Source organism: Oryx dammah, unplaced genomic scaffold (assembly GCF_014754425.2).
Source record: "Oryx dammah isolate SB20612 unplaced genomic scaffold, SCBI_Odam_1.1 HiC_scaffold_5, whole genome shotgun sequence".
In the NCBI taxonomy this organism is placed as follows: domain Eukaryota; kingdom Metazoa; phylum Chordata; class Mammalia; order Artiodactyla; family Bovidae; genus Oryx; species Oryx dammah.
In genome coordinates this window covers 91,790,828-91,808,002 of record NW_024070189.1, presented here as the reverse complement: position 1 = coordinate 91,808,002, position 17,175 = coordinate 91,790,828, and the positions used below count along the sequence as shown (strand labels likewise).

At 43.5% G+C, this 17,175-nt stretch overlaps 1 protein-coding gene and 1 non-coding gene across 2 annotated transcripts in view; both read right to left on the bottom strand.

Annotated features, from left to right (window-relative positions):
• VAV1 (vav guanine nucleotide exchange factor 1) overlaps nt 1-17,175 on the bottom strand; it is a 64,188-nt gene that overhangs the window by 8,234 nt on the left and 38,779 nt on the right. Inside the window, exons 17-24 of the mRNA XM_040242105.1 lie at nt 17,040-17,137; nt 16,925-16,947; nt 16,540-16,585; nt 13,752-13,888; nt 13,355-13,420; nt 9,352-9,383; nt 3,828-3,944; nt 524-611 (exon numbers count right to left, since the gene is read on the bottom strand). Of these exons, the coding sequence (XP_040098039.1) occupies nt 524-611; nt 3,828-3,944; nt 9,352-9,383; nt 13,355-13,420; nt 13,752-13,888; nt 16,540-16,585; nt 16,925-16,947; nt 17,040-17,137 (607 nt within the window). The remainder of the gene's footprint in view (nt 1-523; nt 612-3,827; nt 3,945-9,351; nt 9,384-13,354; nt 13,421-13,751; nt 13,889-16,539; nt 16,586-16,924; nt 16,948-17,039; nt 17,138-17,175) is intronic.
• TRNAG-UCC lies at nt 5,195-5,267 on the bottom strand. Its single transcript has one exon. It is a non-coding gene; the product is annotated as a tRNA-Gly (tRNA).

Below are 17,175 nucleotides of genomic sequence, written 5' to 3'. Positions count from 1 at the left end.
CCTGTGCTATACAGCAGGCTCTCACTAGTCTTCTGTTTCACAATGTTAGTGTACGTATGCCAGTCCCAATCCCCCAATCCATCCAACCCCCTCTTTCCCACCTTGGTGTCTCTATACATTGGTTCTCTACGTCTGTGTCTCTATGTCTGCCTTACAAAAAGAACTAACTCTTGATGTCTGACAAAAACAGAGACTCTGCCATTCTATGATACCAGATGAGAACTAAACCTCAGTTTCTCCCATCTGTGAAATGGGAACTCAGAGCTGAGCGAATGACCTGCAGTCCTAGTGATAAGTTGTCTGGCACTCAACAAGTGCTTTGCAAATGATCGCTGCAGCTACTGTTGTTATTACTGTTATTCTCATTGTTGGTGATAAGAAAAACAAGTTTAAAGCCAGTTGCTCCATAGTGCCTCTTGGAGCGGTTATTCTGGATGGAGGAAAGGGGGTCCTAAGGTGGAGCCTCAGAGACGGTCCAACTAGGACTCTGAAAGACTGAGGTTAGGGGTAGATTGACCCTTACCGTAAGCCCCCTGAAAGCTTTCTTTTCTGTAATCCGGTACAGTCCTTCTGCTGTCATGATTTTAATATGCTTGACTTCAACATTATACCTGCAAGCAGGGAAAGAGAGCAAGATGTCACTGAGACATGAGTCGGGGAATTCAGGCCCATTTCCTGTCACGTCTCAGCCCACCCCCAGCCACCCGCCCCAACCATGGAACAAGGGTACTTGGCTACTGGAGGGAACAGGCAACCACTGGCAACCAACAGAATCCCTTCCCTGGAGTCTTTGCTGTTCTAAGCCTTCATTTCTTCCCCTGTGTAATAGGAATCATCTTCCTTAACCCAGGGTTGTTGAGAAGTCAAATAGACCCTGTAAGCAAGGCATCCTTCTAGAATAGATTGAATGAAATCTCCACTTCCACCAATACAAAGGACCATAGAATCTAAAGGGTGTAGAAGGGAATTCATTCCCACCAATATGGCGGAAAAAGACATGAATTGGCAGGAGTGGTTCTGTTTACATGAAGAACAAGATAACCAAAAAAAAACCTCCTACTTCAAAAAACCCCTAGAAATGCTGAGAGAAGAATGCTGAACTCTTAAAAAAATAATAATAATAAGGGAAATCCCCCAAAAGGACAAAATGAGGATGAAACTTAAAAGTATGTGTCAATTCAATTTTGGCTGTGCAATGAAGCTTGCAGGATCTCCAACCAGGGATCAAACTCGGGCCCTCAGTAGTCCTAACCATTGGAAAGTAAAAGTGTTAGTTGCTCAATCGTGTGCAACTCTTTGTGACCCCGTGGACTGTAGCCCACGAGGCTCCTCTGTCCATGGAATTCTCCAGGCAAGAATACTGGAGTGAGTTGCCATTTCCTTCTCCAGGGGATCTTTCTGACCAAGGGATTAAACCTGGGTCTCCCACATTGCAGGCAGGGCAGCCCCCAACTGACCACCAGGGAATTCCTTAGAGCGTACATCTTGATCACATAGAAATATGAGATGAGTTATTGTGTCCTTGTTGGGTAGAGAGTTGGCACTGAGACCCACCTTCATTCCAAAAGGCTGGACTATCAAGTCAAAAAGCTACAACCTCAGAGGGGAGAAGGTGTTCTAAAAAAACTCCACCCATCAGCACAGCAGGGGCCATGTGAAAGCTTGTTTGTCTCAGACTCAAAATAGAAAAGTCACACTTAAGAATTCATCACCTTAACTTCACCTTCTTATGGGTTTAGCATTTATACTTAAACCACCTGTATAGACTGGGAAACTAAGGAATTAAACAGAGCTATTTTAATCTGATAAAGAAGTATTGTTGGTGATTCTCAATGGAAGCAAATGCAAAATCTCTGGAGACCCAAGCAGCAAAGATACCCATGGGGAAAGCCCCACTTATCATCACAAGACAAAATGAAGAAACCAACAAGGAAACGAGTCACCACAAGAAAGAAGCTGCACCCAAAACAAACAGAAAGGCAGGACAGCCAGGGTCTGCAAGACTTGGGTCCAGACTGCATTTCTGCCTCTTATGGCATCACCGATCAATGGACATGAGTTGGAGCAAACTCTGGGAGGTGGTGAAGGACAGGGAAGCCTGGTGTGTTGCAGTCCTTGGGCTACAAAGAGGCGGACACTGCATAGCCACTGAACAACAACAAAGAGTATGCTTAATGTCCCCTTAGAGCCTTGCTTAAGAAGCATATCTTTTTTCTGTGGGTTACCAATCAATGAAAAGAAATAAAAAACAAAAATTAAAAACACACAGGACCCTACAGGACTCAATAAAAGTGACTATTGTTAACATACAATAGTCAATCGTCTTGACAGGGACAGAGTAAAGGGACAAAGTAGGTAATTAAACAGTCAATCCCACTAGGGAATTGTAAATAGAAAAATATGGGAGACCCCTGTAAGTTAATGATTACTCAAGAAAGCAGATTTGCTTAACCACAAAAACAAGCAGGCTTGCTTAGCCACACAACCATGTAACAGAGGGTCGGGACATGACCCAAAACAATAAAACAATGGTGGCGTGAGCCCCACCTCCTGCCCAGTGAGCTCAGTAAGTTAATGAATCCTAGGACATGCTCTCTGCTCACAAGAAGAACAATAATTTGCAGACCACACAGGGACAAGAAAACTCCCCTACTCAACCTGGGGGAGGAGGAGCTGATGCTGGAAGCATGACAGCTATCTACTCAGGAAAGTCAAAATTCTCTTCCCCCTCCCCACTGGTCCTTTGTTTATGAAATTGTAGCCCAGTGAGTTCTTCAGTTCAGTTCAGTTCAGTCGCTCAGTCGACTCCATGAATCGCAGCACGCCAGGCCTCCCTGACCATCACCAACTCCTGGAATTTACTCAGACTCACGTCCATCGAGTCCGTGATGCCATCCAGCCATCTCATCCTCTGTTGTCCCCTTCTCCTCCTGCCCCCAATCCCTCCCAGCATCAGAGTCTCTTCCAATGAGTCAACTCTTCTCATGAGGTGGCCAAAGTATTGGAGTTTCAGCCTCAGCATCAGTCCTTCCAAAGAACACCCAGGGCTGATCTCCTTCAGAATGGACTGGTTGGATTTCCTTGCAGTCCAAGGGACTCTCAAGAGTCTTCTCCAACACCACAGTTCAAAAGCATCAATTCTTTGGCGCTCAGCTTTCTTCACAGTCCAACTCTCACATCCGTACATGACCACAGGAAAAACCATAGCCTTGACTAGACGGACCTTAGTCGGCAAAGTAATGTCTCTGCTTTTGAATATGCTATCTAGGTTGGTCATAACTTTCCTTCCAAGGAGTAAGCGTCTTTTAATTTCATGGCTGCAATCACCATCTGCAGTGATTTTCGAGCCCCCAAAAATAAAGTCTGACACTGTTTCCACTGTTTCCCCATCTATTTCCCATGAAGTGATGGGACCAGATGCCATGATCTTCGTTTTCTGAATGTTGAGCTTTAAGCCAACTTTTTCACTCTCTTCTTTCACTTTCATCAAGAGGCTTTTTAGTTCCTCTTTACTTTCTGCCATAAGTGTGGTGTCATCTGCATATCTGAGGTTATTGATCTTTCTCCCGCCAATCTTGACTCCAGCTTGTGCGGCAGAGCATTTCTGGCCCACCCTTTTGTAAACCTCACAAGGATCCCATCCTAATAAGTCACTTCATATCTATCACTTTGCCTCTTGCTGAATTCTTTTCTTGTGCTGAGACATAAAGGACTGGTACTGGAGCTCCTCAGAGCCCTCAGAAACAATACGCAAATGGTTTCATCCTTCCCAAGCACCTGAAGTGCTCAGCTCTCAAGGGGAAACAGGCCAGGAAAGAAGAAATTACTTAATGCTGATGGCAAATTCGGCAGCATCCTTCACCCTCTGCCGCACCAAAAACGTCCCATCCGAGCGGTTGGTAAGAATGCTTTCTGCCCCGGCTCGCTCCATGGGGCCAGCGTACCTGTCAAGACATACCAAGAAGAGAGGTTCACATAACTCTGATAGGTAAACCTGGGGGAGGCAGTGGCCATTAGATACCTTAAGTCCCGGCCAAGCTTTCACAATTGGATTGCAAGAGACAACACAAGCCTTTGGGTGTAGCTATGTCTCAGTGTGATACAGGAAGAAATATATTTGTTCTCTATGCTCTCCACCCTTTCCTGGCATGCTGCTGCTGCTGCTAAGTCGCTTCAGTCATGTCCGACTCTGTGCGACCCCATAGATGGCAGCCCACCAGGCTCCCCCGTCCCTGGGATTCTCCAGGCAAGAACACTGGAGTGGGTTGCCATTTCCTTCTCCAATGCATGAAAGTGAAGAGTGAAAGTGAAGGCGCTCAGTCGTGTCCGACTCTTAGCGACACCATGGACTGCAGCCTACCAGGTTCCTCTGCCCATGGGATTTTCCAGCAAGAGTACTGGAGTGGGTTGCCATTGCCTTCTCCATATAACTCTTAAAACCTTTGGAATCTCCAAAGTAATATGTCTTTTTAAAATTTTTATTTATTTTCATTTTTGTCTGTGTTGGGTCTTTGTTGCTGTGTAGGTTTTTCTCTAGTTGTGGCACATGAGCTCAGTAGTTGCGGCTCCCGGGCTCTAGAGCACAGGCTCAATAGTTGGGGCACACGGGTTTAGTTGCTCCACAGCATGTGGGATCTTCCCAGATCAGGGATGGAACCTGTTTCTCCTTCATTGACAGGCAAATTCTTTACCTCTGAGCCACCAGGGAAGCCCAAGCTGACTGGGGCTCTTCTCTTTTTAATATTTACTTTTTTTCACTTGGCTGCCCTGGGTCTTAGTTGAGGCATGTAGGAACATCAGTCTTTGTCACAGCTTGTGAACTATTAGCTGCATGTGGGATCTAGTTCCCTGACCAGGGATCAAACTCAGCCCCCTGCATGGGGAGTTTGGAGTCTTAGCCACTAGACCAGGGAAGCCCCTGGGGGCTCTTTAATAGCCTCAGGATGAGGGTTAGTAGTCAGAAGAGCCATGTGATTAGAGGCTTGAAATTTTCAGCCCTGCCCCACCTCCACACCTGCGGAGATGGAGGTTGAGTCCATCACTAACGACCCATAATTTAATCAATTTTGCCTATATAAAGATGCCTCAACCGAACTCCAACCAAATCGTTTTTTGTTTTGTGTGTGTGTGTGTGTGTGGTGGGGGGCGGGGCTGGGGATTCCCAACCACCACCACTCCTCTTGTGGAATCCTACTTCCTTGACCAGGGATCGAACCTGTGCCCTCTGCATGGGAAGTGCAAAGTCTTAACCACTGGACTACCAGGGAAGTCCCAACCAAAGCGTTTGGAGAGATTCCAGGTTGGTGAACACAGAGGGATACCAGGGCTGGAGTGGGTGGGTGCAAGCCCAGAAAGGGCGTGGAAGCCCAGTCTCATTTCCCCACACCTTGCCCCAAGCAACTCTTCCATCTGACTGATCCAGATTTGAATCCTTTGATAATAAACAGTCTAGTAAGGAAACTGTTTCTACAAGTTCTGGGAGTTTGTGTTAGCAAATTATCAAACCCAAGGAGGGGGCTATGGGAAGCTCCCATTTGTAGCTGGTGGGTCAGAAGTCTGGGTGACCCAGGCTTGTGATTGTCATCTAAAGTGGAGGGCTGTCTTTTGAAGTGTGTCAGTCACTCAGTCGTGTCCGACTCTTTGCAACTCTATGGGTTGTAGCCCGCCAGGCTCCTCTGTCCATGGGATTCTCCAGGCAAGAATACTGGAGTGGGTTGCCATTTCCTTCTCCAGGGGATCTTCCCAACACAGAGATTGAACCCAGGTCTCCTGCACTGCACATGGATTTTTTTTACCATGTGAGCTAGGTAAACCAAGCTAGAAACCAAGCCCTTAATCTATGGGATTTGTCGCTAACTCCAGACAAATCGTGTCAGAATCGAATAGAATCGTAGCACACCCAAGCTGGTGTCTGTAGAATTAGAGAATTGTCAGGTGTGGAGAATAAAAAAAAAAAAAAAAAACAAAAAACACACATTTGGTTTCAGAACTATTGAGAGTATGAGTATAGAAAAACAGATGTGGGGTTTTTTTTTTTTCCCTTTTACTCTGAAATTTGGCATTTCTGGAAAGGTATTACTGAGTGTCCACTGTGTGCCCATCTTTGTGGTCACCAGGATGGAAATAGGATGAGGAGAGTGAGACACAGCTGCAGGTACAAAAATTAAACGGCAAGCCAAAAAAGTCAGTCATCAGGATAAATAACAACAAAGAAAATAAGCAGCACTTTAATGCAATATTTTCTAAATCGCAAAAGCAGCCATACAAAGGAATGAAGTACTGATTAAGTGCTATAAGGTGAATGAATCCTGAAAACATGGTGCTGAGTGAGAGAAGCCAGTCACAAAGGGCACACAGTGTAGAACTCCATTTATATGAAGCGCCCAGAACTGGCAAATTCATAGACACAGAAAGTGTGTTCATGGTTGTCAGGGCTTGGGGAGGGAGAGGAAGGGTCACTGTTAACAAGGGGGGCATTTCTTTTGGGGGTAATGAAAATGTTTCAGAGCTAGAGAGAGGTGCTGGTTGCATACCATTGTAAATGTACATTTAACATAAATGTGAAAAATAAATAGAGATGTGACTATGAATATAATTATGCTGTAAGTGCAAATATACAGTGAAAATAATATATATTAATTATAGATAATATATAATTATATATGATGTATAGGCAAGAACATGAATATATTAATAGCATACATTTAAGTATGTAACATAAAAATATATATTAACTATAACACATAATTATAAGTGATATATAAATATGAAGTCAATGTGTTTATGCTATAAATATAAACATTAATATATAATAAGTAATATATATTAATTATATACTATATAATTATAGATAGTATGTATGGAATTAGTATGAAATGAATGTGTATGTAAATATATAACAATTTATATTATATACCATATAATTACAGATAATATATGTGTGAATATGCCTATATGCTCTAAGTGTGAATATAACATAAATAATATATGTTAATCATACATTTTGTTGTTAAGTCGCTAAATCATGTCTGACTCTCTGCAAGCCCATGCACTATAGCTGGCCAGGCTTCTTTGTCCATGGGATTTCTCAGGCAAGAATACTGAAGTGGGTTGCCATTTCTTTCTCCAGGGGACCTTCCCGACTCAGGGATCAAACCCGCATCTCCTGCATTGTCAAATATTGGCAGGTAGATGCTTTACTGCTGAGCCACCAGGGCTTCCCATAATATAAACATATAACCTAATATGTATTAATTATATATATAATTACATTATATATTTTAATATATAGCTAACTATATTATGCAATATATAGATAAATGTGAATATGTAATATGTGTAAATAATAACATAAATGCCACTTTAAATGGTTAGTTTTATGTCATGTGAATTTTACCTCAATTTTAAAACTAAATTGAAAAAAAATCTGTGATGAATAAAATGTCAAAACTTTAAATAAGGATAAGATCTGACTCTGCATGTGCCTGGCTGACCACAGTTCACTTTTCCCTACTCCCAGCCCTGTCATATCCTGCCTTGATTTACAGTTTTGATAGTTTGCCCATCATAGCTGTTTTTTTCCCCATTGCTTTTGTTTTTTTAAAGTGAAAGTGAAGTCGCTCAGTCGTGTCCGACTCTTTGCAACACCATGGACTGGAGCCCATCAGGCTCCTCCGTCCATGGGATTTTCCAGGCCAGAGTGCTGGAGTGGATTGCCATCTCATTAAAAGAGTATGGCTCTCACAAAAAAAAAAAAAAAGAGTGTGGCTCTCAAAGTCTGAGTTTTTGGCACCCCCTTAAACCCTTGTTGCACCCAAAGTCAGGGTCTCGTTCTCTCCTCGCCCCAGCTCCGGCCGTAGTGGCCTCATTTTACCGCATCTGGCCGGGCAGGGATAGAGTGAGCACCCTGCCTCAGGTGAGCACAGTCAAACCCTGGATCCGCCACCCAGTTGCTCTGTGACCTCGGGACCCGAGTGTGCTTCTCTCAGTCTTAATTTCCTTCTCTGAAAAGGAGATAAAACTGCCCATCACAGAGGAACATTTTCGACAAAAGGCAAAGACGCAGTTGAAGCACCTCATACGTGGTGGGTGTTCACCACACGGTGGCGTTATTAGACCCTTTGTGTAATAAGGTTGGGCTTTGAAGTCCGGCAGTCTTGGGTTCGAATCCCACCTCTTTCACTTCCTTGCTTTGCGACACTGAACAAGTTACTTGCTGCTCTCTGAGTCCTGGTTTCCTCCATTGCAGAAAGAGATTAAGAAGAGTATGCACTCAAAGCATTATTACAAGAATTGCCCTTAAAATGCTGACACAGTGGTCATAAAAACAATATCACAGTGTGTCAAGTCTAAGATACCAATCATTGTAAAATACACCATGCTTTCACAGGCAATTATGAAATAAAAATTACTGTTTTCCCTAGTGGCTCAGATGGTAAAGAATCTGCCCGGAGAAGGGAATGGCTACCCACTCCAGTATTCTTGCCTGGACAGAGGAGCCTGGCAAAGTGCAGTCCATGAGGTCACAGAGTCTGACATGACTGAGTGACTTAGCACACACACGCACCCATAAAATTAGGCAGAAGAACTGAGACACCACTAATTGTAAGAGCCATTCCAATGCCAGAGGCATTAAATAGTGAGAGGGAAAAATATGCATTTTACAATGGGTGAAATGTGGTCATAACAGCTAATGCTAATAGGAATAGCTCATTCTTATTAAGCTTTTAATAAGCTTAAAAGCTTATTATCTATCTATCTATTTTTTGGATAGATAATAAAGTGCTTTTTGCATGTCAGGAATAGAGCTAAGCACTTTACAGGCTCATGGAAACTTTTTAACAGCCCTATGAATCAGATATTGTTACCAATCTGTTTTCCAGGGAGGAAAGCTGAAGCGCAGAGAAGCTGAGTTACTGGCTAAAGGTCACACAGCTGGATAATGTTAGAGTCAGGATTGGAACCGAAGTCAGTGGGTTCCAAAGCAACAGTATAAACCTCCATCCCTCACTGTACTCTAAGCAGTAGGTTCTCAAAAAAATGCAGGTGGAGAAGGAGAAGAAGCTCCCATTATATTGTCACCATCATTTTCTTTCCATGAGAACCTAATACCCCAAAGTCAAGGACCCTCTTTGGTCTGTGCTCTCTCCTCAGCAGCCCCCGGTATAGGGCTGGACCCAGCAGTTAAGGCTGAAGAATGAATAACTGACTTGTTATTCATTCATTAACGCTGAAAGTTTGAAGAATGAATAACTGACTTGTTTGCAGCCCCCTGTGGCACCCCAATGTCCAGCCCGAACATCCACCGCAATGCACCCCAAGTTAAAAATAAGAAAGATGGTTCTTACTCACCAGAGATGAACGGACAGGTCCTGGGGGGGACCCTGGGGACACAGACAGAGACCGAGAGTTAGGGGAAGGGGTCAGCATGGCAGCAGGCTTCAGGACACTGCATTCACTCATTCCACCATCGTGTATCGGGCGTCTACTATGTGCTGGGCACTGTGCTCTTCTCTGGAAATACAGCCCCAGAACCCAGTGGGAGAGATCAGTCCACCCCTCCCAAAGGAATCAGCTTTAAAGAGGCAGCTACAGGTGTAGCCAGTAACTGGAAAGACATTCAGATCTTGACGTGTGAATGCCAAGTCCCACCGAAAGGATCCTGGCTCCTTGGGAAAACGGTTGATTCCAAGACTGGGGCAGAAAGAGTACAAGAGCAGTCTGCTCTTGTGCTAAAAAGTAAGGAAGAGCTCAGAGAACAATGAGGTTATGTCAAAAGGACAGAGGAACCAGCCTGAAGGGGCTCCCACTGGTCCAGTGAACCAGTGAAGTTGCCCAGTCATGTCCAGCTCTTTGCGACCCCCAGGGACTATAGCCTCCCAGGCTTCTCCATCCATGGAATTTTCCAGGCAAGCGTACTGGAGTGGGTCGCCATTTCCTTCTCCAGGGGATCTTCCGCACCCAGGGATCAAACCCAGGTCTCCTGCGTTACAGGCAGATGCTTTACTGTCTGAGCCACCAGGGAAGACCTAAGCCCACTGGTCCAGGCCGGGACAATATTAAAATAAAAATCCAGGAACATTTCCTGAGATAGATAACAAACAGATACACAGATAGACGCATAGATGATTGATAGATACAGAGATGGCTATATAGATAGATACACAGATAATGGATGCATACACAAGACATAGATACACAGATGACTGATTGGTACATACATAGATACACAGATAAATACATAGATGATTATTAGATCCATAGATAATTGATACATAGATGCAAATGGATACATGGATAGACACACAGATACACAGATATGCAGGTGAGTGATAGATTCATAGATACAAAGATGATTGATTGATTGATACATACATAATACACAGATACATAGAAGAGACAGTTCTTTACAATAGAATATCAGCTAATAACTTAGGAGGAATGATGGAGTTAGAAATTCATAATGCAACTCCACAATGGAGAAAGGACCCCAAGCCAAAAAAAAAAGCAAAAGATATTTTTTGGAAAATTGGTAAAGTGTAAATACATACTCTGAATTATGTAATATGTAATTTATATATTATAATTTCTAATATGTGATAATTTATAATAGTAGAATGTCCATGCTGAATTTCATGTTTTCAAAAATCACGCTATGTATATACAAGAGAAAGTTCCTGTTCTTGGCAGGTATTCAGATTAAAGGGGAAATGTGTCTGTAAACTTACTTTGAAGAGTCTCAAGAAAAAATAAATAATAGATATTTTCTAAATAAATAAAATGTTTAGAGAAAGATGACAGAGCCAATGAGACAAAATGTTAACAATTGGTGATCTGACTAACAGATATATGAGCGTTCTTTGCATTATTCTTGACTTTTCTGGAAGTCTGAAATTACATAAAATGAAAGAAAAAAAATGGGAGAGACTTTCTCTCTGCAGGCTCCTACAAGGGCTACAAAGCGGGCAGTGGGGTAGTGAGGAAAAGTGAGGTTTGGGAGAGTGGGGAAGATTTGAAGGCATGATCAAGATGAGGAAATCAAGAGAGTGGGAAACAGGTGAAGAAAGACAAGCGCCGGGCAGATCAGTGGGCAGGTCTGCTCCCTGCACAAGGAGGCACAGGGGACGTGACCCTGTAGAGGACTCTGTTTGGTGCCTCTGAAGGAATGCAGGGGTTGGTCAGCCTTCTGAACCCCTGCTCCTTCCCCAAGTGATGGAGAAGATTCAAGGATGGAGGTTCTTTAAAAAAATAAAAATAGAGCTACCATATGACTCTGAAATCCCACTCTTAGGCACATATACAGAGAAAAACATGGTCCAAAAGGATACAGTTCCGTTCAGTTCAGTTGCTCAGTCATGTCCGACTCTTTGCGACCCCATGAATCGCAGCACACCAGGCCTCCCTGTTCATCACCATCTCCCGGAGTTCATTCAGATTCGTGTCCATCGAGTCAGTGATGCCATCCATCCATCTCATCCTCTGTTGTCCCCTTCTCCTCCTGCCCCCAATCCCTCCCAGCATCAAAGTCATTTCCAATGAGTCAACTCTTCGCATGAGGTGGCCAAAGGACTGGAGTTTCAGCTTCAGCATCATTCCTTCCAAAGAAATCCCAGGGTTGATCTCCTTCAGAATGGACTGGTTGGATCTCCTTGCAGTCCAAGGGACTCTCAAGAGTCTTCTGCAACACCACAGTTCAAAAGCATCAATTCTTCGGCACTCAGCCTTCTTCACAGTCCAACTCTCACATCCATACATGACTACTGGAAAAACCATAGCCTTGACTAGACGGACCTTAGTTGGCAAAGTAATATCTCTGCTTTTCAATATGCTATCTAGCTTGGTCAGAACTTTTCTTCCAAGGAGTAAGTGTCTTTTAATTTCCTGGCTGCAATCACCATCTTCAGTGATTTTGGAGCCCCCAAAAATAAAGTCTGACACTGTTTCCACTGTTTCTCCATCTATTTTCCATGGAGTGATGGGACCAGATGCCATGATCTTCGTTTTCTGAATGTTGAGCTTTAAGTTGACTTTTTCACTCTCCTCTTTAACTTTCATCAAGAGGCTTTTTAGTTCCTCTTCACTTTCTGCCATAAGGGTGGTGTCATCTGCATGTCTGAGGTTATTGATATTTCTCCCAGCAATCTTGATTCCACCTTGTGTTTCTTCCAGTCCAGCATTTCTCATGATGTACTATGCATAGAAGTTAAATAAGCAGGGTGACAATATACAGCCTTGACGTACTCCTTTTCCTATTTGGAACCAGTCTGTTGTGCCATGTCCAGTTCTAACTGTTGCTTCCTGGCCTGCATACAGACCCCAATATTCATTGCTGTGCTGTTTACAATAGCCAAGACATGGAAGCAGCCTAAATGTCCATTGTCAGGAATGGACAAAGAAGATGTGGTACATATATAAAATGAAATATTACCCAGCCATTACAAAGAACAAAATAATGCCGTTTGCAGCAATATACATGGAACTAGAGATTGGCTTCTCTGGTTGCTCAGATGGTAAAGAATCTGCCTGTAATGTGGGAGACCTAGGTTCGATCCCTGGGTTGGGAAGATCCCCTGGAGGAGGGCATGGCAACCCACTCCAGTATTCTCGCCTGGAGAATCTCCATGGACAGAGGAGCCTGTGGGCTACAGTCCATGGGGTCACAAAGAGTCAGACATGACTGAGCAACTAAGCACAGAGATTGTCATACTGAGAGAAATAAGTCAGACAGAGAAGCAGAGACATCGTATGACATCCATTTTGTGCTAAATCTAAAAAGACATGATACAAATGAACTTATTTAGAAAACAGAAACAGACTCACAGGAACTTAGAGAATAGACTTATGGTTGCTGAGGAAAGGATGGGAGGAAGGGAGGGTTGGGAAGTTTGGTATGGACATGCATACCCTGCTATATTTAAAATAGATAACCAACAAAGATCTGCTATATAGCACAGGGAACTCTGCTCAGTGTTATGTGGCAGCCTGGATGGGAGCAGGATTTGGGGGAGAATGGATACATGTATGTATGACTGAGCCCCTTTTCTGTCCACCTGAAACTATCACAACATTGTTCACTGGCTATACTCCAAAACAAAATTAAAGGTTAATTTTAAAAAGTCATATGTTCATGTGTATGTAATAAAAAACTGGAATGTTAAAAATAAAAAGAACCAAGGAGAAAAGGACTGGTCATCCTTACCAGGGTGAACCCCTCTCTGGGCTCACTCAGCAAGGTAGGGAGTGACATGCCATGATGGGCAGCCCCTCCTGATCTCAGGAGCATTCCCTTCGATGCTTCCCACCCTCACAGGACCCTCTCTGCACCCCCTCACTCCAACCAGACTGAGGCACTCACATGCACGAAGGGCTTGACCCTATTGCAGGGAAACCAGCCGACTTCATTGGTAGACGTATTTCTTCCCTAAAAAGATGGAAGGGAGAGATGGACAGAGGTTACAGGCAGCCACAATGCTTGTGTGTATCCATCTTTCACCCAACAGCCACTCTGCTTGGCCATCTACCTCTCCGTGACCTGGAATGACCCAGAGGGGGACCAACCAGTATCAACTTCTGGGAATACCACCAGCCCAGAAGGGCCAGGTCAGCCCCAGAAATCCCCATAGACATCACCCTGCCTGGAGCAAACTTCATTGCCAGAGTCCAGTGGGAGCATGATCCCATTCCCAAGGCCACCTACACCCTAACCCCACGTTCAGGTCCTTCCCGGTCATTCCCATGGCCCCAGCCTGTACCTCCCACCAGTTCTGTTCGGCTTCAGCCTTAGTGAGCTCCACGATGTCTCCCAGGCTGAGGCGTAGAAAAGGTCCAATGGCTCCAGGGGGTGGGGGCAGCCCATAGTATTCCTGGCACACCTCCATCTTGGGCAGGCCTGGAGGGGAGGGGAGGGGAGTGGATGATACAGTGAAGGTCCAGGACTTTCAAACCCAAGTCTCGCCACCCAACAGGATGGCAAAAGTTAAAAAGATAGACAATACCAAGGGGCAGCAAGGATGTGGAGCAACTAGAAGCCACCTGGATTCCTGGATTCTTTTTTTTTTTTTAATTTGAAGAAGTTTTTAATATGAAAACATCTAAAATAATTTTTTTTGCATAAACGGGAAGGGTGGCCATGACTCCACAGCTCATTCCTGCATGACTAGTATAGTAGGAAACCACTTTGGAAAACTGCTGGGCAGTATTCACTGAAGCTAATTCCACTCATGAATACATCACCCAGAGAAACGAAACACAGGTCCCCAGAGAGTCACAGATGAAGAATGTTCACAGCAGCTCTATTCACAAGAGCCAAAAAATTGGCAACATACCCAATGTCTTTAAGAAGATGGATAAACACAGCATGAAATAACCATATCATGGAATATAATACAGCAATGAAAAAGAACAAGTGACTGCTTCAAGCAGATACACTAATATGCTGTGAGAGTCCATGCTATATAACTTCATTTGTATGAAATGAAAGGGCAGGCAAAACTAATCTATGCTGATAGAGGTCAGAAAGTGGTTCCCTCTGGGAGACAGGACAGACTAGCGGTGAGTATGACCAGCACCATCCACTAAAACTTTCTGTGATGATGGAAGTGTTCTATACATTGATCTGAGTGGTGGTTACATGGGTAGAGATTCAGTGAGCCATACTCTTAAGATTTATTCATCTTACACACCTTATGGTATGTATTTTCTACCTCAATAGAAATATTTCTGTCTCATAGAAAAGTATATATATATTATGTATATTTCAATAGGAAATTATAGAAAATTACATATTTCTGTCTCAATATAAAATGATAATTATATATCCATATAAAAAGGATATGAGCAAGAGTATGTATATGTATATGCAAACATATATGTGAACATATACATATTGTTTAAGTATCTATATGGTAGATATATACACACATACACACATTCATATATATTTTCTCCTACTGAGGACATCTGGGTTGTTTCTAGTTTTTGACCAGTAAAGCTAATATATACATTTTTTATAAAGCTGATTTTATACATATATATTATTACATTATATACATATATAGTATATATCATATATGTATTCCCACTGTTGACCATATTTGAGTTGTTTCTAATTTTTAACTATTACAAATAAAGCTGAAGTACCTATAGCTATAGATATAGAACTATAGCTATCTATAGATATCTATCTATCAAGATAGATAAGTACAATGACAGATATGAAACTGAATCTTTACACTGATTCTGAGCAAAGAGTTTATTTTTCTTGGCCACACCAAGTTCTTTTTTTCACTTTGTGGCCACACTGTGCAGCATGCAGGATCTTTGCTCCTTGGGAATCAAATCCGCACCTCCTTCATTGCAAGGCAAATTCTTAACCACTGGACCACCTGGGAGGTCCCCCCTAGTTCTTGAATAAAGTCTTGCCCTACTCACCTCCTGCTTCCTAGGCTTTGCACATGCTGTTCCCTCTGCCTGGACCACTCCTGCCTCCTCATCCATCTAACTCCACCTCATCTTTCAAGTGTCCACTTTAATGCCTCCTCCTCGGAGCAGCCTTCCCTGATGGCTCAGACTCATCAGGTCTCCCACTGTGATGCTCCGGAAAACCCTCTACTCCTTCCACCTCAACTAGAATAACTTAGCCAAACCCTGTCTCCCGCTACCCACCTAGGAGCTTTGGGAGGACAGGAAGTATCCTGGTTTTAGTCACCAATTTACTTCAGAGGATATATACAATAGATGTTGAATAAAAATTACTCATCATGACTGTGATCCCCAGACACTGTTAACAGATACATGAATCCAGCCTTTCCACCACCACCACCACCCCAGGCTAAAAAGAATTCTGGCTTGGTCAAACTGCATCTCCTGCTCTCTACCTTTCAGGTGGACTATGCTTTGCTGAAACCACCCTATTACGATAAGATTCTGTGACACAGCATCAATGGAAGAGGGCATGAGGTCTGCCCAGCCAGCTAAGACTACAGATGGAGTTTGTCAGCAAACAAAAAAAGGGAGGGTGGTCAGTGAATAATAAAGGTGAATGGGACGGGGTGGAGGAATAAACTGGGAATTTGAGATGGACAGATGGACACTACTATATATAAAGAGATAAACAACAAGGACCTAATTATAATACAGGGAACTATATTAAATATCTTATAATAACCTACAATGGAAAAGAATCTGAAAAATATCTGTATAACTAAATCACTTTGCTGTATACCTAAATCACTGTAAATCAACTAAACTTCAATTTTAAAAAACACCTATATACATAAAAAAGTGAATGGGAGGAAAGCGCATGGTAACAAGGATTGCCACGTTCCAAGCACCCCCTTCACAGTGTTTAAGCAAAGCTAATAACAAATTGACTTTGCTATTTACAAATTCCTTTCAAGTTTCTGGGACTAGAACAGATGTTTTATAAATAGGATGTTATGTGGTCATTAACGTAATTGTTGAGATCTCTCCCTGGGTCAGCATCACTGAGGCAAAGACTAGATTTCTTTCTGCTCTGCACAGCATCCCCTGCTGACTCACCTAGCTCATTCCTCTTTTTGTCTTGAGCCCGCCGATGTGGCTTATCCTGGAGAGAGAGACCGAAAGAGCAAGCATGACTATCTGTACCCAGTCTGGGGGCTCCTCAACCCTTATCTGCCTGCGGGTGTGCCTGCTCAGTCACTCAGTTATGTCAGACTCTTTGCAGCCCCAGGGACTGTAGCCTGCCAGGCTCCTCTGTCCATGGGATTTCCCAGGCAAGAATAGTGGAGTGGGTTGCTATTTCCTACTCCAGGGGATCTTCCCAAACCAGGGATCAACTGGGCATCCAGCCAAGAGCCACAACCATTGATAGAGTCTCCCAGGTCCTTCCTTCCCTATTCCTGCCCCAATTTCCATGCACAGAAAGGAACATGGGGGGTCTCACCTTCTTCATAGTTCCTGAATAATCTATGAGAGGGTAAATATACAGATATACTGGTTAGAATGGGGTGGGGGAACCCTCATGCAGAAACCCACCTCCCACCTCAGTCCCCTAGTACCTTGTCCATGTCGACCACACAGAGGGACCCTCCCAAGACACTCCTTGTGTGCAGGTGCTCGGCACCGTTGACAGCGGTACCCCTGATAGAAAGTGCCTCTGAGATGCAAGGAGGAGATAAAGGAAGGAGTCAGTGA